This window comes from Conger conger, chromosome 2 (genome assembly GCF_963514075.1).
Source record: "Conger conger chromosome 2, fConCon1.1, whole genome shotgun sequence".
Lineage (NCBI taxonomy): Eukaryota > Metazoa > Chordata > Actinopteri > Anguilliformes > Congridae > Conger > Conger conger.
In genome coordinates this window covers 72,783,183-72,809,247 of record NC_083761.1, presented here as the reverse complement: position 1 = coordinate 72,809,247, position 26,065 = coordinate 72,783,183, and the positions used below count along the sequence as shown (strand labels likewise).

General features: G+C 47.6%; 1 protein-coding gene across 4 annotated transcripts in view; it reads left to right on the top strand.

Annotated features, from left to right (window-relative positions):
• LOC133121884 (axin-2-like) overlaps nt 1-24,969 on the top strand; it is a 93,314-nt gene extending 68,345 nt beyond the window's left edge. For 2 of the 4 annotated variants that reach the window (XM_061231413.1, XM_061231412.1), the window contains 10 exons: nt 7,261-8,186; nt 10,904-11,044; nt 14,594-14,696; nt 16,576-16,716; nt 17,517-17,992; nt 18,922-19,104; nt 19,778-20,005; nt 20,376-20,471; nt 22,187-22,354; nt 24,784-24,969. In XM_061231413.1, coding sequence (XP_061087397.1) covers nt 7,363-8,186; nt 10,904-11,044; nt 14,594-14,696; nt 16,576-16,716; nt 17,517-17,992; nt 18,922-19,104; nt 19,778-20,005; nt 20,376-20,471; nt 22,187-22,354; nt 24,784-24,910 — 2,487 coding nt within the window. In that variant the 5' untranslated portion in view covers nt 7,261-7,362 and the 3' untranslated portion in view covers nt 24,911-24,969. Of the gene's footprint in view, nt 1-5,238; nt 5,465-5,982; nt 6,064-7,260; nt 8,187-10,903; nt 11,045-14,593; nt 14,697-16,575; nt 16,717-17,516; nt 17,993-18,921; nt 19,105-19,777; nt 20,006-20,375; nt 20,472-22,186; nt 22,355-24,783 lie in introns of those variants that run through there. The other 2 variants (XM_061231414.1, XM_061231415.1) reach the window with 2 other exon arrangements.
• The last annotated feature ends 1,096 nt before the right edge of the window (nt 24,970-26,065 follow it).

Below are 26,065 nucleotides of genomic sequence, written 5' to 3'. Positions count from 1 at the left end.
CAAGCCAAAACAATCTGATTCTTTAAGCTAGAACCAGAGAGCACAATTCATCTGTCCAGCTAGTGACTGAGATTTGTATCATACCGGTGTGTTCACAATTAATTTTTACAACATGGAGTGCAGTCAAACTCATAGGTAATGTAATGTAACTGAACACAGTCTTAATATGGCGTAAACAGCAGTGGTTAAAAAAGTAGTGGTCATTTTAAAATAACAGTCATCACAATCAGCTTTGCAGTGATTACTTATTGTCTCTTCTTTCTTTCAGTATGGCAAATCTGACTGTGTAACTTCCGTCAATATATGTATTTTTAAAAGATGCATTGTCCACAGTTAAAATATAATGATGCAGGCAGCCAAAACATTGTGGCTACAGTGAGTAGCTCTGGGGATGACTGTGTGATTGTCAGATATGCTTACCTTTCATTGTACAATTGAAGAAGGCTATCTTACTAGCTACTGAAAATGTTGATGCAACATAGCTAAATTTAGCTTCCGCGCTCATGTATCATCTACCCAGGCAACATTTCAACGTTTTCAAGCGTGGCTGCCATTAAATCAGAACGGGGATTGTGCTTGGTTGAAACCATCGCATTTCAATTCCAGTTTATGAACATAAAAGACTGAGAGAGCTGGAAAGGAATCATAGAATGACATAGGTAGAATAATAATTGATTCAATGTATCAGCACATTGCAGTGGAACATCCATTGAAAAGTAATTACAGCGTGAAAAATAATTGCTGATAAAGTGATATATTTGTAACCACTTCACTAACGGTGTACTTTAGCATATGCATGTCAAAAGCGATATAAAATATTATTACAGTTATAGAGTGGCTTTGTCATCTTGTTGGTACATGTAATTTAGTGATGAATGGAGGAATCTTCTCAGAAATAGTATCTCTTTTTCAGAACATCCTCATACTGAGGAGTGATTACAAAGACTTTGTCTCAGGAAATGCATGGACAATGTGTAGGTTGCAGTTTTTGTAATGCAAATTGTTAATCATTTGTAAGTTACCAACACTATTGTCTCATTTCAGGTTTGAATAGTTAAATCTGTGAATATACTGTATATATGTACATACTGTATATCAGAAAAGCATTTTCAAATTTCAAGATAGAAAAATGTAGTATCGCCTGGATGTAATATCTGATGGCAAGTTCACTCACTGAAAAAAACTATTTTCACATTATTATGAGACCACTTCAGACTATCACATCTGCACTGTATGGCAGAGGAAGGAAATTGTGCAGTTAGCTGAATGACGTTGAAGGTAAACAATCTCTGTGGAGAGGACATTTTTTTATTGTGGAAGAGACATCTGCTTGTGATGTTGGCAGTGGCAAACAATGCCATCTCCAGTGAAGTTCATTCAAAGCCCAAACCCTTTGACTAAGCAACACCTGGTTTCTATATTTCTGGTATAGTTTAGATCTCAGCGTTCTGCTTGCCCATATAAAATCCAGAAAGGAAGTGGTTTATTAAAAAGCAGAGAATAACAAAGGAACAATGTGTCATTGGGGTTTACTCCATGGCTTTTCCGGTTAATACGCTGGGTTCCAGTATAATGGCTTGCCCCGTGTCTGCCCCGAGCCTTTCAGGGCATAGTTGGCAGCGGGAGCATCAGCCAGGGAGGGAGGGTTTCAGCGGAAGGATTTCTCCCGTCTCAATGCTCAAGAGTGAGCGCTCAGCCTTGCTCAGCGTGCCTGCAGCAGCTACGCACGGAAACTAAACTCCACTGCAGGGACAGAACTTTCACCGTCTTTACTTTGCTCTCTCTCTCTCTCTCTCTCTCTCTCTCTCTGCCACCCACTCATCCCGTCCTCCGCTTCATTCCGTTCCTCCCCGTTGCCTTTCCCCTCATCCCTCGCTTCTTCTTTCTCCTCCTCAGCCCTGCCAGTCTTCGTTCTTTTTGTTTTCTCCAGCGAGCTACGGCAGTGGCTGTGGCGGCGTGTGATTCAGCAGAGCGCGCGCGGGGTTGTCCGCGCTCGCCAGGTTCGAGGGAAGACATTTCACTGATGGGACAGGCTTGACGATTTGATTGGGCCGTCCACATTCGGAAGGGAATAAACAAATCTTTTCTTGGTTATAGTAAATAGGACAGGTCCTGGACTGTCGAATAGATTACGCATACGGGATATTTAGCAATTTATAAGTCTTTGATTTTTTTTAAGCTTGAGAGAATATAAACACATTTGAGGGCCCTATAGATAAACTGCGAATATTTTTTAAATGTATAATATTATGATATCAAAATACAACACTCAGGGCTAGATTCACAGACACAGATTAAAACTAATCCTAGAGTAAATTCAATTTTGAATGGAGATTATCCATACAAAATTCATTTCAGACCAGGACTAAGGTCAGTTTGAATCTGTGAAACCAATCCTTGGAGTTGTATTACATTCAAAATGTGCTTGTTTTATCGTACACAATTTACACAGATTAATAAACAATCGTCATACCGTTAAATATATGTTCACTGTTACACTCATAGTGATCTGTAATCTGTCATTTTTTTTCCCACATACTAACTCCATTAGTTACATTTTCCTTCAGAATCCCATGAGTTTATTTGCAGAAGTGTACTCAAAAACTATTCTTGGATAAGCGTTCAACTGATATCAGCTCGTTTGAACTCCTCAAGATCTGGGTGTCGTGTTTGAATGGGCATGCATGTACCTTAAAATCTAAGTATCCTGATTTGTTTTTCATTGCTGTTGGACAGACCCTATCTCACTTTAATCCACGTTCCCAGGCAAATGAAGCAAATAAATGTTCCCAAAGCCTCACTGGCATCATTAACTGCACATCTTGGTTCTATTGGATAAGCAATGCTTGTCAATGCCTTTTACCTATCAAAGTAATGCCAGTGCATCCAGCCCTTTCTGTGGACAGCCAGTGTTTGGTTTGAGGAAACTAAAACTGACTTCCTCCCACTTACATAGTGCACGGATGTTGTCATTTTGAGAACAACAACAAACAAACAAAAAACCCCACTTAATTCTCTCAGACAAGAAAATTCCCCATTTATCTGGATGTGTTTTGTAGGATAAACCGTAGCCCGCTCAAGGTTGGGGCGTCCACCTCCCCGATGAAATAAAATACAGCTGTCAGAAAGCTCACAGCCCCACACTTGTGCCATAATGGGGGTGCTGTGTTACAGTCTCACTGCATGTCGAGATCAGCTGTCACCGGGGTTCCTCCACTGATGTTCAGGCCAGGCTTTGAAATGGTGTCCCCGGTCCCCGGGTGCCCAGCATGGGTCAGTGCTCACTGTCAGTGAAGAACGCTGATCAAAAACCAATCCATCTTACCTAAAATAAGAAAGGGGCCGTGTGAATGCAGTCGGTACTCAGCGTTTTCAGTCGGTGGGTGACGATCCCGCAGGGATGTGAGGGACTCACCAGAATGTATCAACAAGCCGTAATGATTGAAGTGGATTTAAATTAGATTGTTGTGCGTGGATACGTCTGACACATTAATCAGTCGCTGCTCTCAAATTCTCAAGAAGAATTTGCATTGATGCCCCGGTGAAGTTGTGGCCATGTTGAGGCCGTGTGCTAGTAGTATTTTAAAATTCTCAAGTTTTATTTTGAACTGGTAAACCCCCTGCTGGTTATTTATTAAATAGTAAGAAGGATTACTGTGAATCTGTTATTTTCAGTATCCAGAAAATGTGGCTCATACGTAAACTCCTTCATACAAGAGGAAACGGAAGAATACCCTACAGAAAATGTGACCCAATACTGTAGTATAAACTGCAAAACTGCTATAGTGTTGCCTGCAAATTCATTGCAGGTGTTGTAACATTTTCACTTCGGCAAATTAGCTTAAATGAAAAGGTGGAATTCTTGTTATGGGGAAGCAGTTTGAATAGTTAATGCTAGCTAGACGTTTGAGCTCTGAAATGGCAGTGTTGGTTGATTGGGCGCAAAGTAGGCGTACAAACCGTCACGACAATTATCCTGAAAGCTTTAATTCCTTTGTTATGGAATCTGATGCAAATTGTCTGATGCGTATGTCTGTCGTGTCGTCACTCGTACATGTGTACTCAGTCAGTATACATCGGGAACCAGCAAACTGTTGAACAAGAATTCACACCAATAAATGTACTATGGAAAAAAATATTGTACTTTCATATTTCCCGTTCCTGCCAAAATAGTCCATATTTTGCTTCCAAGTACATTTCCGACATTATTCTGTTTTACTTTTTGGTTAGGATTACTTTATTTCATTATATCTTGTTCTTTAAAGTTGATGTTCAACATCAAAGGAACAATATAGTCTTTGAAGTACTATGGGGTAGGATCAGTGTCTCATCTGCTCTTAAAGATCCCCGCAATGACGCCTGGAAAGTCGTACCGTATTAAAAACCCAGAGAGAGGTTTCCTCTCCGCACTTGATGTCTCCAGAATAAAATCAAATTCATTTGGTTTAGTGTTCACTGTTGAAAATATATATATATATATATATATATATTTGTGACGTTAAATGTGAAGGCTACAAACACGTATCTAAACCAGTGCGTTCTACAAACCAAAATGCTGCCGTTTTACTCAGCGATGGAAAATAATTAATTCAGTAGCTATGATGAGACATTAAACTGATCGTTCTTCTCTTCTTATCGTCTGTTTTTTTAAAACAAGTAAATAACCACCCAATTAACGAAATTCAAAGGGAAAATTCCCTAACGTAAGCAATGGTTTCGTGTCGATTTGGATGTGTAAAATATATGCAGCCTCCATTGTGCAAAATTATGTTCCTTACCCTGCACTCCAGAAACTAATGGGTTAAATTTCAAACTATGCAAGAAGGGAGGCCTGTGTCTTTAAAGTTTATGTAGCAACAGAGGGATTGCAGGCATAATACTATTGGGGCGGCAGATCACTTACTTCTGACGTCCCAAAGCCTCAGGGAGTTGGCTCAAGATTGCTAGTCTTTGATAAGGTCCTTGCAACTTAGTAACAACTTTGTTGTTCCAGAAATAAGACAAAAATCAGTCTGACTGCTTCCCGGGCATATCCACTGATTATTCATATTTCGCGTTCGTGTTTTATCATTTGGTTGCGAGGGAATTTTATAATACAGTCTTATATATGCCGTTTTCTGTTTAAAAGCGCAAAGGAGAATCAATGTTTTCTATGTACCTTTCGGGACCAGGCCGTCGGTTCCTTACTTTGATGTCCACAGTTAAACCTTCAGCCCAGTTCGCATTGGAATAGCCTATAGACGAGATCCGTCGCCTGCTTTGACTGCCAGAAACGCTACCTGAGGAGAGCAGGAGACGCGGGTCCTTTTTAGGCGAAAAAGTCACGTTTGCATTCCCCTTTTTTTTGAGAGACTACCGCTTCGAACGGGGTGCTATCAGCTGAAACTGTGGATTACTTTTTATTGCATTATTGCAGTGGATAATAGCGAGAGGATTTGTGGTGGAGCGAACTCATGGATCGGTGGTAAGTTGCTGGAAGAATGTGTGCGATCCGAGCGATTGTCACCCTGTGCGTTGCTTTGATGTTCTGTTCAGCCGCTTTGAGGTGGGGAATGCTTTATGTGTGTAGGCGAGAAAATACGGTAGAAATGGATGGTAACAGAAATCGATGTTGTAGTTAGCGTGCGCGTTTCAATGTTTTTTTTTTACATAAGTAGCCTAGCGATATGGATCCTTCGGTATCCAGCTGGGCAAGGGGAAAACTTAGAAAAGTAGCCTGTGTGTGATTAGTTTTACCTCCTCCTCCTTGAGATCGTGACACCCCCTGTGATCAAAAAAAGGATTGCCTGTGTAGCCTACTTCGGGGTCAGTTGTCGAATGGGACGGGTGTTCATCAGACAATCCTTTTTGCACTAAGGACACACATGGGCTTTTTAGATGCATTCAGACGTCCCTCGCATTCCTGCCTTTTGACGGATTATTGTTTCGTTCAATGGGAAGCTTTTTTGTTGGACTTACAATATATCGTAAAAGAAGACTAAGGCTAAATATTCTGAGCTTGCTTCTAAGGTCGCTATCCACATTTTTACGCTGTTCATCTGGCTGTGGATTGAACACACAATGGTATGTGAGTTACAAACGTTTCGAATCACGAATTGATTTCTGCGAAGCGAGTGTGTATCGCGAATGTAGCGGGCTGCTGTGATGTGCATAGATGGGTTATATTTGATGGAATCGCTATTTGGTTATGTCTTTGCTCACATTTCTAATTGAATTGAGCCGTATACCAACTGATAATGTATGCGGTCTTCCTTCTGTTTTTTTTACGGCTGATGTGGTCTATAGCCTAACTTAAACGGTAAAGTAGGATAATCTTATGTGATCGGTAGGTGTTCGTGGGGTAGTAGGCTATTGACTTCTCATTAAGATAGCACGCTGGTGTGTTCGGAAGTTCAGCAGCGCCAAAGTCACATTTCATAGGCGTGATCTATTGACTTCATGCATTGGTAGGTTTTTATTGTTATTTTTGTGTGATTTACATCAATGGCGATTGAGGTATTTTGCATAGTTTATTTGTATTTATAGATTATTCTATTGTATATGGTTGGAAATAGCAGAGTTCATTTTAATTAGACAACGTAATGGTGCCGCGTTGCTGAGACGCGTTGCTGAGTGGGCTCAATGTCTTGTGGTAGCCTACGTGTGAGTTCATATTAGACGGGTAGGAAATCTGGATCTATTATCGATCGGTCATTAAACGCGTGGTTACACTTATCGTTTAGTTTTGTTTATTGTAACCTCTTCATACTTTTTTGTTCGGAAATCTTAGATTTTTAGAACTTGCGGTTAAGGTTCTTCAATGTGGATATCCTATGTGTGAAACGTCCAAAAATATTAAGCGCTCCGTTTCTGACGTAGGCTACAGCATTTCTGTTAATGTGCTATTGCCTAAATGAAGCACCTGCTGCAATATGTTCTCAATTTAAATTATATAAAGAAGCTAAGCGATAGGCTATATCATGCGTAAATACAGCCAGTGCTGTTAATGTTTGTGGTTTTGATATTCAACAGCCATTGAGAACCTCTGTGAACGTTAGCGTGGACTACTACTGTTGTTTAGACTATTCGATTTTCTTTGAATCTGCATGGTTATCCGCATAAGATATTCGTAATTGAGTATTCTTTCACTTTCCCAGTTCTCTTTCCTTTATTTCGTTCTGAAAACCTGTAAGAGCCTGGAAAAACTGTAGCCCACTCTTCGTGTCTTACTTTGAAGTTTGGCGGATCTGGTTTTGATTAGATCAATACTTTCTGTTTCAGAGAGAAGGGCTGAGAAGCTCCCCTGCTGACTTAAGAGAGTGAGGAGATTACAGTCGAGCTCAGAGCACGCGCACAGCACACAAGGACACAGGAGCAGGAGCCATGAGCAGGGCTCTCGCGGACCACATCAGCAGTAGCTTCAGAGAAGATGCCCCTCGTCCACCGGTCCCGGGGGAAGAGGGAGAGGCGACATGCCACAATCCCAGCAAATTTGCCATGATGCGACCCCAGAATAAGACTAAATCAGTTGCCGTGGCTACTCCCGGGTCCACACCGAGGAGAAACGAGGACGGACTAGGGGAACCAGAGGGCAGCGCTTCCCCGGACTCGCCGCTTGCTCGGTGGACCAAGTCGTTGCATTCTCTTCTGGGGGACCAAGACGGTGCTCACCTTTTTCGTACATTTCTGGAGCGGGAGAAATGCGTGGACACTTTAGACTTCTGGTTCGCCTGCAATGGCTTCAGGCAGATGGACCTCAAGGATACCAAAACGTTGCGAGTTGCCAAAGCTATTTACAAACGGTATATCGAGAACAACAGCATTGTTGCCAAACAGCTGAAGCCTGCGACTAAAACCTACATACGGGATAGTATTAAGAAGCAACAGATAGACTCGGCGATGTTTGATCAAGCGCAAACCGAGATCCAGTCAACAATGGAGGAAAATTCTTACCAGATGTTCTTAACTTCTGATATATACCTCGAATACGTCCGCACGGGGTGTGAAAACCCTGCTTATGTGCACCATAACGGGCTTGGGAGTCTCAAATTGATGTGTGGGTACCTGCCCACGTTGAACGAGGAAGAAGAGTGGAATTGCAGTGACTTAAAGGCTAAAGCCTTGGCTTCGGTTGTTGGGCTATCTGCTAAAGCACTTCGGGCTACTGCTTCCATAAGAACGGCAGAGGTGCTGGAGAATGGATACAGGTAAGACTGCTGCTGACATCTTTAATGACTAATAACTGTAGAAATTGCATGTATTATGTCAATGTCATTGAACAATTGGGTATATTTATTTAATCAATTATTTATTCCCTCTGAATGTCACATATTGTTTAATGGTGCTTTTAATCGACTACCTGCATGTGCTAGCAGTGTTAATATTGTGGATTGTTCAAACAGAAACGACCCACATTAGTAACAGCATCTGTTTTTCATTGTGTTCTGTTAATGGGTAGCCATTTGTAGTGTTTTAAGATGGACAGTTCGCTTAAATATTGAGAAACACTGAGATCATCTCCAGTTTGCTCAAACGCAATATCTTCTCACCTGCCTCGCATTAAGTCTGAGGGGGAAACATCAATGAAACTGGTCTTCCTTTTAAGTAAATTGTGTCTTGCAGGCGGCCCTCTGCTGGCTTGCGCCGGTTTCCTGCACTTTGAAATTGTTCCGCAGATAGAGGCTCATCTTGCATGAAGTTCAGAGACCAAGTCTGGCTTCAGCTTATATCAAAGTGTATGATGCCATTGCAAAGTTATGCGTCAGCCGCGCTTCTATTTTTTTTATTAGAATTTTTTTTCTTCACTTTTTATTTTTTTGAAGTCTGCCATTGGGTTGCAATTGGCTGTAAATCTTCAGTTTTGTAAATGCTCAACGGTCACACTGATCTTAGAGTAGGCTATCCAATATTTTCTTCATTTGTTTTGCAACTTTGTCTCTCTTAGACACACACACACACATGCACACACAGAGTGAGTGCCAAGGTTAGACCCTTTTGTAACTAGATGAAAGATAAGGCATTGTTGGAAAGCACCCACGCTCTTCTTAAGATCCCATACCAAATATTGTCTTGACAGCTGCTAGCAGTCTGTGTGGGGAATACAAGTTTGTAGATTTTATGCATGCGTGTGCATCAAAAATAAATAACAAAACTTTAAGGTATCCCTGTACATTGAAAAACATCTGGGCGCCAATGGAGTATTGTTAAAGTTTTTTATCTTTGTAGAAATCTAAGGGAAACGGTTAGCTTTTGATTGTAACATTCATTTTTTTTGATGGAAAAATATGTTTTCAAATTAATTTCTGAAATTGCATTTGAACTCAAGAATGAAAAGAGATTTAAGGAATTACGGATGGAACACATAAACCACATAAATATGACTAATTGTGCCATTTACACTGTACACTACTGATTTATGAACTTTGTGTTGCAGAGTAGTTTAGCAGTGTAAGTGTTTTGTGTCAGACAAATGTGAGGCAACTTGGAGTAAAATGTTGGCGCTTAAATGGGCCATTGGATCTCAGCTCCAGGGTAGAAAGTTCTCAGGCAGACGGTATGAGAACCTGGCACTTCCAGTGATGGCCATTTCTTTAAAGAATGAGATTGTTGACATGGAAGCATCTCTTCTGGTCCCGCTGTTGATCGGTGTGGTCTAATCTTTCTCTGAAGAAAGAGAGAGGGCCCCATCCTTTTCCGGCTGCTCCACACCAACTCTTTATGTCGCTGAATTTCCATCTGAAACATGTGGAACTAATTTCACCACAGCTCAAACCCCCCCCCTTACCGAGCCATTCTGAAAAACCCACCACCAGGACCGCTCTTTCACCCACCACCCCTCTTTTACTTACGCGTTTTATACCTTTCCCTCGAACTGTTTCATCTGTCCGTTCAGAGAAACAGAGGCAAAGCGTCCTTTGGAGAGAAAAAAAAGAAGGGTAGAGAAAGACAGGAAGGGATGGGGGGGTGATCATGAAAGAATGAAAGAGAGAAAGGGAGAGGAGGGGGGGGGGAATATGTGAGCCCAGCTGTGCTAAATACCTGACTCTGTGCAAGAACCTCCAAAGGTCAGGTCTGCGCTGGGGCCTAAGGCTTTAGTCATGCTGTGTCTCCTCACAGCACTCCGGCCAGTAGGCATTCTCCTAAAGAAGAGGCCCTCCTTCCCCATTTCTGTTCTCTCTTCCCTCTCTCTCTCTCTCTCTCTCTCTCTCTCTCCCTCTCTCTCCTGCCTGAGCTTTAAGCTCAAGTTTTCGTTCCCCCCCCACCACCACCCCACCCCACCCCCTTCACCAGTGAAACAGGAATGCATCACAGCAGGAGAGGGAGAGAGAGTTTGTAGGGGTGGAGGAGGTGGGGTGGTTGCTGGAGAGAGGGGGCTGAGGAGGGGCCCTGAATTAAGGCAGGGTTGGGGGGGGGGGGGGGGGGTTTAGAAGGGAGTGTGGCTTCAGAGGGGTTGAAACGTGCAGGACCAGGGGCCTTGCACAAACAAAGGGTCCCGAGATGGCCGAATCAGGGGAAGTGCTGTTGTCCGTTCACACAGCTGTGCTGCTCACTTAACTTTCCCCTGGCCTGCCCTGTTCCAGGGGGGATGAAAGGGAGAGAAAAAAGAGCCCACAGATCTTGCTGTCACATTCCAGAGGCCCTGAAGCCTTGTGGAAGCGACCCTAATTATTAAAATCCGTAGGCCCTCGCAGAATAGAAACAAAGACTCTTGTTTTCAAGTTTGGATCTGTGCACCCATATACATAAACCACACATTTGCATAGGTAATTAATTAGCATGTCTCTGTTCGACTCAAGCTTGTGTGTGTGTGTGTGTGTGTGTGTGTGTGTGTGTGTGTGTGTGTGTGTGTGTGTGCCTTTCCGAGACCGGGACATGTTTAATATGGATCGCATTCATTAAAAAAACCCCTAATGGTTTCTTTCAGGTCCCACAGACTTGGAGATCCTGCAAATCCTTATCATGTGAACTCTGGGTACGTGTTCGCCCCTGCCACCAGTGCCAACGACAGTGAAATCTCCAGCGACGCCATGACGGATGACTCCATGTCTATGACGGACAGTAGCGTGTAAGTGTCCCGTGAGTTTGCCACTACTGCTACTGTGATCGGGGGCCTCCTGTCCTAAAAACCCTCCACCGTCCACTTTCTGCTATCTGTTATTCCCCAGAAAACCAAATTTTCACTTTTGCTAATGCACGCCTCGAACCGTGCGGCCCACCGTCTCCCTGCACGCGGCTGGCCTGACGCCTAAGACGGTGGGCGCAGGTTAGCGTGCGGTTTCCTCTCCGTCTGGTTAAAAGCGGACGTCGCGGCCGTTTTGAAAGGCCGCGTTCAGCCGCCCGCTTCGGGTAGAGGCTTGTGATTCGCCGTCGGAGGCCGGTAATGAGAGATAGAGGCCGCTCTTTTGGCGGGCGCGTCCTCAGATGTTATATTTAGGAATGCGAGAAGACCGCAGCTCAGACAGACGCGCGGCGCGGCGGAAGAGCGCGGAGACGTGCCGTTTGTTTTCGGTGTCGGGCCGCGGCGCGCCCCCACGCCCTGCGATTGTGAGGCCGCTTTGGTGTGCTAATTGATACCTCTTTATGCAAACAGTGGCATGACTTTGGTGGCAGTGCTGCTTTTTCGGCTCCAGACGAAAGCCGCTTTTTCATGTCCCCGACTTCAACTCCGGTCGGACTCTCAGAAAACTCAGCGGCGAAGGCATCAGGGCTCTGATGCGCTTCCTTTGTGCTTGTCAACACATTCGCTCACATTTTGTTAACTTGAGCTCAATGAAAAGGATTTATTTCACCGACTGCGGCTGAATTCTGGCGCCGTGTCATTGTTGGCGTGTTGTATGAAGTTGTTCCTGTTCGTATGAAGTTATTTTCTAATCCAGGTCAATGACCTGTTGATAACCTCAGAAAGACCGTTGTATGAAGTGAATTCAGAAGGATACATTTGTGATGATGTTGATACGCCTTTCTGCCATGTGTAACATTGTTTGTATTTCCATGATTTTGCAAAACCGAGACCAGTTGGTTTTGTTATTGTTTGGTATCCCTATGTCTGGTGGAGATGCACCATTTATAGGTTTGCTTAGGATCTTAAGTTTGTTTTGAGGTACTACAGGGAAATGTGTGTGTGTCTATATATATATATATATATATATATGGGGGGATGTTATCCTTCTCCCAAGAACTGGGGTATCCCACCCAGAAAAAAAATAACGTATATATATTTTTTTCATCCATGTATTGTTCTCAACTCAAGGATATGGGGGGGAGAAATCCATTTGTGCCTTAAGACAAACTCATTGAAAAATGTTGGCAGTAAATGAAAGCTGGCTTACTCACATGGTGGTTTGGTTTCCTCCTGCTGAGCCTGGTATGGTGAGATCATGTGTCGGTGAGGCGTTCACGGGGCCAGTCGCCTCTGGACCCCAGGACGGGTCACCTGGGACACACAGTGGCAGGATTAGGGCAGCCGCCCCCCCCCCCCCTCCAATCGCCACACCGAACCCCCAAAACCCCTTCTCATCTCCGCACCCCTTCATACCAACCCCCCCCCCGTCCCGTCCCGTCTCCCCCTTTTGCAGCAGTGCCAATTGTAGGAGCGCATAGCCGAGTGCAGGGAGTGCGAAATAAAGTGCATGGAGGATGAAAGGCTTTAGTGAATCGCTTTCAGCCTATTGTTAGGCTCCGGGAGCTTAGGGGGATAAGAGGGTGCCTGGCTGCTTTGAAAATTACTTGCACAAGTGAATAGGAGATCCCCATAATGCAGACCCATGAAAGAAGCCTGGCTGTTTTTCCTGCCACCACAAAGGCCTGGCCATCGCTGGCTCAGGGAGGCCAAGGGGAAGCCTGCTTGATTAAACTACTGGGGGGATTAATATTTTGGTGTGGGTTTGGGAGCCGAGATTGGTGTTTGGGATGGCGGGGAGGGGGGCGGACGGGCGGGGGAGCTGAGAGTGGGATGGGGTTCCGAGACGGGGCATCGGTCCTGGTGTGCCCTCCCCCTAAAAACAGGAACGCACATTACACGAGCTCGGTATGCTTTCTGACATGTTCTCGGCCCTTTAGTGGAGGAGAAAGTGCTGTAAAGAACTTGTGGGCGCAGTTTTGTGGGAAAGGGGAACTGTGGTGGATGTATTTACCCATATCTTCACTGCTCCCCCCTGCAGATAAACGTAGTGTAAATCTCAATTGTGAAATTTCCACTCCCCCACCCCCTTTCCTCTGCAAGATGGCACGCAGGCTTCAACCGGCCGCCCTCCTCCTCTCCTTCTCATGTTGCCGTGCTAAATAATAAAATAAAAAAAAAAGCTTCCTCTTCGTTGGGGGAACAATTTGATTAGTGTGTCTTTTTATTATGGTTAAAAGGCACAGCGCAAATCTGAATCCCATTTTTAGATAAAGAGAGAAAAGGAAGGGAGGGAGGGGGTAGAGGAGGGGGGGGGGATTTTTTGCTTATATCTTATTTATGGATTTACTTGGACGCGAGGGAATGCTGCTGTGCCAACTTCAAACATTACCTTATCTTACAAACCAGCCTTTTGATGTTGCCTAGATCAGAGGCTCACTGCAGAGGCGCTGCCAAATGAAGATGGCAGAGAGAGCGTGTGCGCATGAGTGTGAGATTTCAAAGCGCCAGTTAAAACTGCATTTGGGCTAGGTCAGAACACACTTCCAAGTTAAAAAAGCGCTGAGATAATTGGCCTGGCTTAAATGGCAGCCGGCTGCTGACTTTGTTAGCGTGCCCGACGGGGGGAATGAGGAATGGGGGGGGGAAAAGTTTAAAGAAAGTGTTGATTCTTGCCGTTTTATTTCTTTTTGTATGTTTGTGTGCGTTTCTGAGCTGCAAGACCCCCCCCCCCTTATTTTTTTTTCCTTAGCTAGATACGGATATCATCAAACTTGCAACAATTCAGTTGAAATATTTATCTTATTTCGTCATGTGCTGCAAAAGGGCTAGTGTACAGCTAACAAAGCAACACTTAAACTACCCAATGGAATCATGTGCTGGTAATTGTCTGCTCGGCTGTATTTTTGGGGAGTCAATAGAGGTGTTTTGATTGGCTCTTTGATTCTCTTTCATGTTTACTTCAGGGGTGCTCATGTGAGTGTAGGGTCTTCATTTGAGTTGCTAACGGTGCCCCCGGGGACGCTGCCCTGAGCAACAGGGGTGAGGGGGCTGTGGTTGCTAATGTCCTTACGGGGGTTTTCTTGACACAAGTGCGAATGGTGGTGATCTTCTCCGACATGGTAGATGCAAAGTTTTGTTACCTCTTACATGTCCCTCTTGAGGCTGGTCAAAGACAGGGAACTGAAGGTTGTGTGTGGCGGGGGTCTTCTTCTGGAAGTTCTGGGAGACGAGGAAACTAGGAGGAAGGAAGGTTGTGGGTTGTGTCTGGTTGGGCTTTTTGTGTAGATGTCTTGCAAAACTAGGAGTTTGAAGGTTGTGGATCTTGTGGATGTCCTGCAAAACTAGGACACTGAGGGTTGTATATGGTTGGGGTTTTCTTGTGGATCTGATGGAAGACTAGGAAACTGAAGGTTGTGGGGTTGTGTATGGTTGGGGTTTTCTTGTGAATGCCCTTGTAGTTGTTCACACACTTCTCCTGGTGTCTCCTGGCAGAGATGGAATCCCACCCTACAAGCTCGGGACCAAGAAACAGCAACAGCGGGAGATGCATCGGAGCGTCAAGATGAACGGCCAGGTGCCCCTTCCCCATTTCCCCGTAAGTGTCACTCCGACCCCTTCCTGTACGCAAAACTTTCTCCTCCATGCACCCGACTGGTTCATGTTTCCACTGGGAGTGGCGGTTTTTCCTCCTCGAGTGAATGTTTTGACAGAGTACCATATTTTTTCACACAGGAACAGAGACTCATTTTCATATAAAAGTCAGTAAATGAAAGACAGAATTAGCATACCATTTTTCCTTTTCTTTTTCAACGGCCCGCTCCCATCCATACCGCCCCTTAGTTTCCCTAAAGCTGTCAAAAACACAAACCAGTCTTGTTTTCATACTTTTACCCCCCCATCTCAAAAAAAGCCATTCTGGAAACAACAACAGTTTGAAAATGACGATAAGCAACAGCAGATGAGGATGTGTATAAGGAGAGTGTGGAGTCAGGTCCGTAAATGAGCCTGTTTAGTCCTGGGGCTCCCAAATCAACCGGCTCTTGTTGATGGGGCTTTGATCAGGAGATGAATAGAGCCAGTTTGTGTAAAAGTGACAACTTCCAACAGCGCAAGCCCCTTTTTTCCACAACACCCCTCCACCCCCCACCCCCTGCCTCCCACGCCCTCCCCCAATCTCTGGATCTGAGCAAAGAGTTCCAGTGTTTTTTCTTCTTCTGGGTGGGGGGAGGGAGGTGTATGTGGGGGTATGGCTGCTATAGGCTCAGTGCATCAAAAAGGCAATCATGGGGGTTGGGGGGGGTTAAACTGGGAAGGGGGGGGGGGGGGGGGGTAGGGTACATGATGGCAAAAAAAAACAAAAAACCAGTGAAACAAAACTGTCTCCCTCTCCTTCACAAGCAGACGGTGTGTGCAGCACCCTTTGCGATGGTGTGGTGGGGGAAGCATCTTGTTGTCTCTCTCTCCCTCTCTCTCTCTCTCTCGCGCTCTGTTCTTCCCCGTGTTTTTAATGTGTCCCTCCTGATTTGGAGACGGCTGCCTCTCCCAGGGCTGCAGGCAGCAGGAGATCCGCTCGACGGAGAGACTCGCCAGCAGAAGCTGCCTTTCTTCTCTCCCTCCCTTCATCCTCTTTACAAAGAGATGAGAGGCACCAAAAAAGTCACAGCACAAAAAAAAAACCAGAAAAGAAAATGCACATATAGTTAAAAAAGTGATAGTGTCGCTGGTGTACCTCTGAGGTGCCCAGCGTGCAGTCAGGAAATAAATTATCGCTTCTCCTTCTGATCTCCAACCATTTGACTCCTCTATCTCCCCCACCCCTCTGCCTGCACTCATCTCTCCATCTTATATTTTTCTTTTAATTTTCCCCTCTTTCTCCTGTCGATATCTGGCTTTTATTCTGAGCTTTAATGCGCCGGCCCCTCCCACCCCAGAGTGCGTTTGATGTTTGACGCGGGCCCTTTGAAGCGGTGTGTCTTCAGAGCGAGCGCTGATGGCTTGGTTGTACTACAGAGGGAACAAGCGGGGGCCCCTCGGAGCGGGACCAACTGCTCACACCGACGGCAGGGGCCTGGCAGAGCCGCCGGGCGGGGGGAAGGAGAGGCGGAGGGTTAGCCCAGAGAGGAGGGTTAGCACTGTTAGGGGTTAGCCCAGAGAGGGAGGGCTAGCACTGTTAGCGGTTAGCCCCGAGAGGGAGGGCTAGCACTGTTAGCAGTTAGCCCAGAGAGGGAGGGCTAGCACTGTTAGCGGTTATCCCAGAGAGGGAGGGCTAGCACTGTTAGCGGTTAGCCCAGAGAGGGAGGGCTAGCACTGTTAGCGGTTAGCCCAGAGAAGGAGGGTCAGCACTGTTAGCTTTAGCGGTTAGCGCCGGGCTCAGTCTGCTGTGGCTCACATTTGGCCCGGGACCGGCCGGTTATGCTGGCTTCCTCCCCCACGTATAAACTCACACCCCCCCCTTCCTTTGTCGCCCCCCACAGAGGACGCACCGGCTGCCCAAGGAGATGACCCCCGTGAAGCCCGCCACCTTCGCCGCTGACCTCATCGCCCGGCTGGAGAAGCTGAAGAGGGAGCGCGAGACCATGAGCTCTCTGGAGGAGCGGCTGCAGCAGATCCAGGAGGTGAGAACCCCCAAACCCCGATACCTCCCGCTCGCGGGCTGGCTAACCCAGTGGCTGGAACCACGTCTTTTAAAAGTGCTAAGGGCAGCTTTTCCGCCGTCTTGATCCATGTATGTGTGTGTCTGTGTGCACACGCAAGCTCTTCAGTGCATGATGTTGGCCCGTCATTCCCCCATGGAAACCCTGTGCTTGACAGTTGCTCATTGTAGCTGTTATTTTTCTGTGCGCTGTTGCTAACCGCATGGGAGAGATGGCAGGGAGCAAGAGAGACAGTCTGGGTGAGCCGCTTGGCTTCGTTTAGTTACACTCTCAGGCTATTCATCCTGGGACCTTTTTCCTTATCTTCCTTGACATGCTCTAAATTCTTTAAATAGCATGTACTTAGTGGCACTCAAGTGGCATATCATTGAATGTGAGTAAAGTCTGCATCCCTTTGTGCGGTGAACTGCGGGTAATATATTAAATGTACCAAAGGCCTAATTACTGAGGCAACAGCCCTCAAATGGAAAGTGACTGGGGGCTTTGCAGTGCTACCATGCGAGACCAGCCAATTACGGCTACTGTACCAGCTACTTGTCGCTGCTTGTTACTGTGCTAACTTCTGCTGCCCGTAGAAATGTCTCGGAAGATTTGGTTTTTTTTTTGTCTGCATTATAGCGAACCGATCATGTGGAATTAAACATGAAATGCCATTGTATCAGTGGGAAATAGTGACACTTGCAGCCGGTGGTTAATGCCATGTGTCGGATTGACTGCGTTGGCCTGACCCAGTGCTTTTGTGTGTGTGTGCGTGTGTGTAGGAGGAGGAGAGGGACGAGGGGGAGGTGCCAGGCAGTGCCCACCACCCCTCTCACCCCCTGGGCCTGCTGCCCTCGGGCTCCCTGGAGGAGGACCCCCAGGCCATCCTGGACGAACACCTCTCCAGGGTGCTGAAGACCCCCGGCTGCCAGTCCCCCGGGGTGGTCCGCCACTCGCCCCGGTCGCGCTCCCCGGACCAGCATCCCGTCCTCACCAAGCCCGTCCCCGGCCCCGTCCTGGCCCCCTACCCCCTGGGCTGCGGGGCGGGGAAGGCCTTCCTGTCCAAACAGTCCACCAAGCACATCCACCACCACTACATCCACCACCACGCCACGCCCAAGAGCAAGGAGCAGGTGGAGGTGGAGGCGGCCCAGCGCGTGCAGTGCCTGTGCCCCGGGACCGCAGACTACTCCTCCTACCACAAGTGCCGCAGCCACGGCAAGGAGCAGTGTGGGAGCCCGGCCGAGTTCACCCTGGGGTGAGTGTCTGTGTGTCTGTGTGTCTGAGTGTGTGTCTGAGTGTGTGTCTGAGTGTGTGTCTGAGTGTGTGTCTGAGTGTGTGTCTGAGTGTGTGTCTGAGTGTGTGTCTGAGTGTGTGTCTGAGTGTGTGTCTGAGTGTGTGTCTGAGTGTGAGTGTGAGTGTGAGTGTGAGTGTGAGTGTGAGTGTGAGTGTGAGTGTCTCTGTCTGTGTGTGTGTGTGTGTGTGAGTGTGAGTGTGAGTGTGTGTGTGTGTGTGTGTGTGTGTGTGTGTGTGTGTGTGTGTGTGTGTGTGTGTGTGAGTGTGTGTGTGTGAGAGAGTGTGAGTGTGAGTGTGAGTGTGAGTGTGAGTGTGAGTGTGAGTGTGAGTGTGAGTGTGAGTGTGAGTGTGAGTCTCTGTCTCTGTCTCTGTCTCTGTCTCTGTCTCTGTCTCTGTCTCTGTCTCTGTCTCTGTCTCTGTCTCTGTCTCTGTGAGCGAAAGTGTCTGTCGTGGTGAGGGGGAACTCTGTATATTTGGTGGTGAGGGGGAACCTGTATATTTTTGTATGGAATATTAGTTGTGTGTATCAAAAATCTTGTAAAATGAGTTTTGTCATATCCAATGGAACAAACAAAGGAAACATCCTGTAGGTTTAATCTGTGGGAGATTGGCCACAGTGGCATACTTTTACAGCAACATAAGACTGAAAATAGGGATTTTTTCAGGTGGAATTTTTAAAATAAATTCTGTTCCCGTCGATATTAAAATTCCATTAATGTTTCTTTGCCTAACTTTAACTTTGATAGCAGTCTATTTATGTTTATGTTATAAAGGAGCATCACATTATATACAAATGCAATATTTTAGACATTTTACCTACAAACCCAGTCTCTTGTTTTGGAGGTGCTGGTAGTATTGATATTAACGTTGGCTTTGTTCATTTGTCTGCAGGCGTCCGACTGCTTTGTCCAAACGGCCGAGCAAGGCCAGCGAGGGGGTGGGCCAGCTGAACGGCGAGGGTGGAGGGGTCACCAGCACCTCCCCACAGCTTCCGTCGGATGGTACGGACCGCTCGCAGAACGTGTGGCAGTGGATCCTGGAGAGCGAGAGGCAGAACAAACACAAACCGCACAGGTGAGCCAGCAGCAACGGGCTTACACACGGTTTACACACGGTTTACACACGGTTTACACACGGTTTACACACGGTTTACGAACAAGTTACACGCAGGTTTACGAACAAGTTACACACAGGTTTACGAACAAGTTACACGCAGGTTTACGAACAAGTTACACACAGGTTTACGAACAAGTTACACACAGGTTTACGAACAAGTTACACACAGGTTTACGAACAAGTTACACACAGGTTTACGAACAAGTTACACACAGGTTTACGAACAAGTTACACAGGTTTACACATGAGTTGCACCCGGTTTACACCAGGGTTACACACGCACGCATTCCCTGAGCGTTAGGCAGCCTGCTTCCTGCTGCCACAGGTCCTTAACCGCATGCCTTTTTCACCAAAAAGTGCAACAAATAATATGCCTGTTCAGCAGCTTTCCTTTTCATGGGGGGGAGTATTTTTAGGTTACAGCGCTCGTTATATCGCAATACGTTCCAAAGATCATAAAACTCAACTTTGATGAGTTGATGGAATGCGTGTTGTAACAGGATCAAGCGGGCCGTGTTGGCGGTGAGATCCTGAGTGAGCAGTCACATGCCCTGTTAATGAGCTCCTAAGCGTGTGGGTGATATGTGCAGGAGGGCAGGCAGCGCTAACGCTGTCGTTTCCGTCTCCTCAGCACTCAAGGTATCAAGAAGCCCTACGCCCCGGACTCCTCCTCCAAGACGCTACCCAGCCGGACGCACGCGTGGGGGGTAGGGGGCGGGAGCCACGCCCGCACGCACCATCCCGCCCACCCCTTCATCCAGGACCCCGCCATGCCCCCCCTGCCCCCGCCCAACACCCTGGCTCAGCTGGAGGAGGCCTGTCGGAGACTGGAGGAGGTGTCCAAACCCCCCAAGCAGAGGTGAGGTCCTGCAGGCCCTTCCTGCCTCTGTCCTCCCCCCTCTTTCCCTGGGAAAGGCCCATGTGTGATCTCATGAAGCCAATAGTTATATCCCTGAAGTACCGGCATGCCAAAACAAATCTGGATTCAAATTTCATGGGGCCAAGTGTTTTGCAGCCAAAACGACTGAAAATGGACAAGTCGTTGCCACGATACATTGACCTCGATTAGGACATTACAGAACGTGGTTCACATCTGTCTGTTAGTTTGAGAGTGTGGAAACTATCTTGGAATGGGTCTTGTGACGGGACCTTCTGAGAGTTCTTGGAAATGCGGGGGATAGGGTATTGTGTCTGGTGCGGCATGCTGATTTGATTTGTTGGTTTGTCAGGCATTCAACATCGAGCCTTCAAAGAGACAGGAGTCATCCTGCCGCTTTCCAGAGTGGGAACGCACCTCTGTCGAGTCCCGGGCTTCAAACAGACGAGTATGTTTCCCCCCCCCCCTCTCCTACATCTGTGTCCTGCTTTTATTTATTATTTCTTCTCTATAAAGCTCTACGGAGGCATTATGGGTCAGCATGCATCCATCTTTGAACTCAATCACACACACGCACACACACACACGCACACGCACACGCATGAAGTCTTCCCTGCAAGACCCGACATCAACAACTTTCCCCCCCGTCCGTTCGGCCCTCCTCTTGGTCTTGAGCGGGGCCGTGTTTGAAGCTCAGCCCCTGCCACCTGACTGCCAGTCTTTTTATTTTTAATTGGCTGACCTTCAGTCTGCCAGCTGTCTCTGGCTAGCAGGCGCTTTCTGAAGTTGCGTTACAAAGCCTTGGAAGTGAATGAAGAGGACTAAATTACTTTGGGCCTGCCCTTTGGCGACCCCCCCCGTGACACACGCGGCGCTGGAGCACCTTCTGCGGAGCGGGGCGGCCGGCTCGGACTGCGGGGTGCCCGGCACTCCCTCCCGCTCCCGTCCCCTTAATACACCCACCCTGTCCCCTTAATACACCCACCCTGTCCCCTTAATACACCGCTCCTGTCCCCTTAATACACCGCTCCTGTCCCCTTAATACACCCGCCCTGTCCCCTTCATACACCCGCCCTGTCCCCTTAATACACCCGCCCTGTCCCCTTAATACACCGCTCCTGTCCCCTTAATACACCCACCCTGTCCCCTTAATACACCGCTCCTGTCCCCTTAATACACCCACCCTGTCCCCTTAATACACCGCTCCTGTCCCCTTAATACACCCACCCTGTCCCCCACACACACACACACACGCACACACACACGTCTGACACCAGGCTCCCGCTCCTGTCCCCTTAATGCAGCCACCCTGTCCCCTTAATACACCGCTCCTGTCCCCCCCACACACATACGCGCACACACACACACGCGCACACACACACACACACACACACACACACACGCACACGTCTGACACCAGGCTCCCACTCCTGTGCCCTTAATACACCGACCCTGTACCCCACACACACGCACACACGCGCACACGCACACGCACGCGCACACGCGCACGCGCACACGCACACGCGCACACGCACACGCACACGCACACACACATACACACACACACACACACGTCTGACACCAGGCTCCCGCTCATGTCCCCTTAACACACCGACCCTGTACCCCACACACACGCACACACGCGCACACGCACACGCACGCGCACACGCACACGCGCACACGCGCACACGCACACGCACACGCACACGCACACACACATACACACACACACACACACGTCTGACACCAGGCTCCCGCTCATGTCCCCTTAACACACCGACCCTGTACCCCACACACACGCACACACGCGCACACGCACACGCACGCGCACACGCACACGCGCACACGCACACGCGCACACGCACACGCACACACACATACACACACACACACACACGTCTGACACCAGGCTCCCGCTCATGTCCCCTTAACACACCGACCCTGTCCCACACACACACACACACACACACACACACCAGTCTGACCGGTGTGTGTGCAGGTCCCCCACGCTATAACACAGCCCGTCCCAGTGCAAGCTTTCAGCGCTTTCTTAGCTTTAGCTGGTTTGTAAATAGTTGTTCAGTGTCGTTGATCGATGGGATTGTCGCGTGGCCCTCTGAGGCAGACACACGTATTCACCCTGATCGTGCCTCTCCTCCGCAGGTCCAAAGAGCCAAAGAAACAGGCTGGTGGTCACGGCACTCTGGGCTCTGAGCTGGTGGTCACGTACTTCTTCTGCGGAGAGGACATCCCCTATCGCAGGATGATGAAGACCCACAGCCTCACACTCGGCCACTTCAAAGAACAGCTCCGCAAGAAGGGCAGTTACAGGTAATCTTTCATTTTACATGACTTTTTCCACTTGCGTCTTTTAGAAATTCTATATTTTCTTGGAATGCGTTTATGGTTGGGTAATTTTTGAGGTAAGGGATTGGTGGGGTGGGGGGTGGGGGGGTTGTTGGTGTTTTTAGTGTGTGTGTGTGTGTGTGTGTGTGTGTGTGTGTGGTAGGTAGAGGGAGAGAGAGGAACAGAATTTGGGGGGAGAGGGAGCTGGTATTTTCACTGTACTGAAAGGAAAGAGAGAATTTTAACTAGAGCGATTTGGTCACATCTGGTATTGATTTCCATGGTAAGGCACACTTAATAAGCATGTCTTTGAAGCACAGCCCTTTCATTTCATGCACAAAGACTCGCGCAATTGGTAGGCGCTCAAATTCTTCAGCGATTGTATCAGGCGGCAGCACATGCAGCTCTTTGTTTTATGAGAACAATACGAATACATGCGTGTGTATGTACACAGCCGCGCATGATTCGCACCAAAACGGAGCGCTCTCAGTTCGAAACGGGTCGTTAGCTGTCCGCCGGTGTCAACGGCGATGATGGATCTCCGCTTCCAACCGCAGGGGTGACACGAGGAGTGTAATTTTCTTAATTACCAGACCGGGTTAGATTTCCTCTTGCTTTCTGGATTTTGGGAGTACGCGGCCTGTTTGTTGATGTGGAGATAGTGCGCGTAGACGCACACGGACGGGTCGCGGTGATATCCCAGTCAAGTGCGCTTCTTTAGCGAGAGGCAGGAATGAAAAGGGGGGGAAAAAAAGAGAAACCCATTTAAGAGCGACGGCTTTAATAGCAGAATATGTGTGGAGTTGGTTAATTTCAACATGGCAGAAATTCAACAAAGAACAGTACGCCCCGCACTGCCAGACGATATTGGTGCCAGATGTTGCAGAGAGAAAATCTTGCCACATAAAACATGTTCCAATGGAAAGACTTTATTCTCCTCCTCCTCCTTTCTTTTTTCAATCAAATAAGGGCCGTGTTTCTCGTTTGAAGCTTTTGTGGGGGAGGATGTTGCTTTTTGCCGAGAAATAAGGTTGTAATTATGTGAAATGTCATACGGCCTTTATTTTATTCGATTTTATTTACAAAGTTCCGTTTGGGCTCGCTAAGGAACTGTTGACCGTTTCCGAATTTCATTTTGTCGCGGGTTTAAAAAAATCATCGGCTCTGCAGAGAAGTGAAGCCTCTCGCTTTATTCTATTCTCTTGCAAATGAGAACATAGCCCTGAATGTGTTGATTACCCCCCCCCTTCTCAGTTTTATCTAAACTGGTAGAGAGGCCTACCAGATGCCACCGTCGTCTAACCCCTGCCTTTGTTTGCCAGGCATTTTGCGTATTTTTTAATGAAAATGTACTACAAAAAAAAACACACGCACAAAAATCCCCATGTGTTGTTTGTGTAACTTGGTCAAATGTACTCATAAAACGCGAGCTATAGGAATTCCAGGGCTCAGCAGACATTGGTGAAATGAGCCATTTTCCATTACAAAGCTAATCATTAAAACTCCCCTGCTGGTCCTCTCCCCCTTTTAAAGCACGGGAAAAATCATTAGCAACCCAGCGGACTCGCCGACACAAAATGGACCCTCTGAATAATTTTCAGGCCCTAGCTATGTGACCTGCCGACCTCCCGCGGACCCTCGCTGTCTGAGTTACGGCCCTGCCCAGGTCCCCTCCGGCCTGGCCTGTTTCCAATCTGCCTGACACCAGGGGGCCAGAGGAAGCTGCTCTTCTCTTCCTCCTCCTCCTGTTCTCCGCTGGTGATTGGAGAGTTATGGAGAGAAAGCAGACAGTGTGTGTGTGTGTGTGTGTGTGTGTGTGTGTGGAGGTGTGTGTGTGCGCAGGGGGGACAGGCAGACTTGCAGGCACCCGAAATTTCAACCTTTGCAACGGAAAACCCTTCATTTGACAGCGGGTGCACTTTAGAAGTTTCTAGACAGAGGAGTTCAGAGACAGAGAGGGGTTCAAGATGGCTTCTAATTAGATTTTTTTTTTGTGTAATGAGACCTTTCTGGGTAGGGAAGGAGATCTTCAACATGATGAACAGAGTGGCTGTGGACTGGTGGCTTCTCCTGCTCAGGCTATTATTTTATTGGAAGCTGTGGTTTTTGAAATGCCGTTCATGTATGAAACTTAGAAGTTTTTGTGATTGGAGGAGTACGTTTAAATATGGGGGGAAATGACGACGGTCCTTTGTTCTCGGAAGACTCTTCTGCACTTTGAAATCGTGACAGTTGGCTTGCCGAGATTGAGTAATTGTACGTCGCGGAGCCTTGCCTGACCAGAGACGCACAGTTGCGGAACGGATGACATCACGGCGACACATAGCGGCACTTTTGTTGTTTGCCGGCCCGGTCGGCGTGTTGTAACTCCGCCCGGCGTGTTGTAACCCCGCCGGTTTTGCCGTCTGTTCCAGGTACTACTTCAAGAAGGCCAGCGACGAGTTTGAGTGCGGGGCCGTGTTCGAGGAGGTGTGGGACGACGGCTCCGTCCTGCCCATGTACGAGGGCAAGGTCCTGGGCAAGGTGGAGAGGATGGACTGAGGGAGACATCCCAAACTCAGCATCACGCAGGGAGAGAGTGACTCTGGAAGATGCCTCCATTCGGGGGGTGGTGGGGGGGAGGGGGGGAGGGGGAAGGAATTAAAAAAAATAAATAAAAAGCTTAATAGATCTAATATATCCAGCAGACCACAGGCACAAGAATCTATTGAAGGAACACGAGCCAATGAAGTACGGGGAGGGGAGGGGGGTGGCAGAGACCCTCTCCCTCTGCCCATGACTTAAACCAAGCAGCCTTACGAACACGAGGAGACGGTATCGCAGACCGCCAGTGGAGCCCGCAGCACCGCTCCACAGGACAGACCCGGACGGGAGAAACACTATGAATATAACCACTGTTTGAAGATGCAGATGACTGTTTAGTTTTTTGTTTGTTTTTTTTCCTCCAAAAAGACTGCAGTGCAGAAGCGTGCGCTCTCCCGGCGACTGGCATACGGACTGGCGTTGAGCCCAGTGCCGTGCTACTGCAACCCTTTATGCTTGTTTTAAATGTGGCTATACGTGTGCATATACATAACTGCATATGTGTGTATATATACATGTATCATATAGTGCTTTTGTCATGATTAAAGTTTTATAAGTATTTATTAAAACTGTCGTTCCCCTCCTGCCCCCCAACCCCCTCCCCCCCCCCCCCCCCCCCCCCCCACGTCCAGAAGACGGACAAGCTGCTTTCTGTAATTGGGAGAAAACAATGGTGTTTTTTCCAATGTTGTTAATGCACGGTTAGAGGTCCTAGCCCCAATGATACACTCGCTGTACGAGGAGTCTCTGAAGGCGGATGGCACTCCAGTGTCCTCCGCCCCAGACATCACCCCGCTCTGAATCAATGCTGCTGTTTTTCTGGGTGTCCCTCACTTTCCCCCTGCCCGCCCAACCTTTTATTTTCAGTCTAGTGCCTTTGTTTGTGGACCAGGCATCGCACAGGAAGAAGGAATGAAGAAAAAAATGTATAGGTGATTTAAAAAAAAAAAAATACATTAAAAAAAGTGACCTGGAGCACAAATCCGAACATGGGGCAACAGTGTTTACATTGAACAGAGCAAGCACACCAAAAAGATCTATAGCAAAGCAAACGTAGTTTTCCCTGCCGGAAGCATTGCCCGTGTGTTAAAGACCGAGAGAGTGTCTCCATAT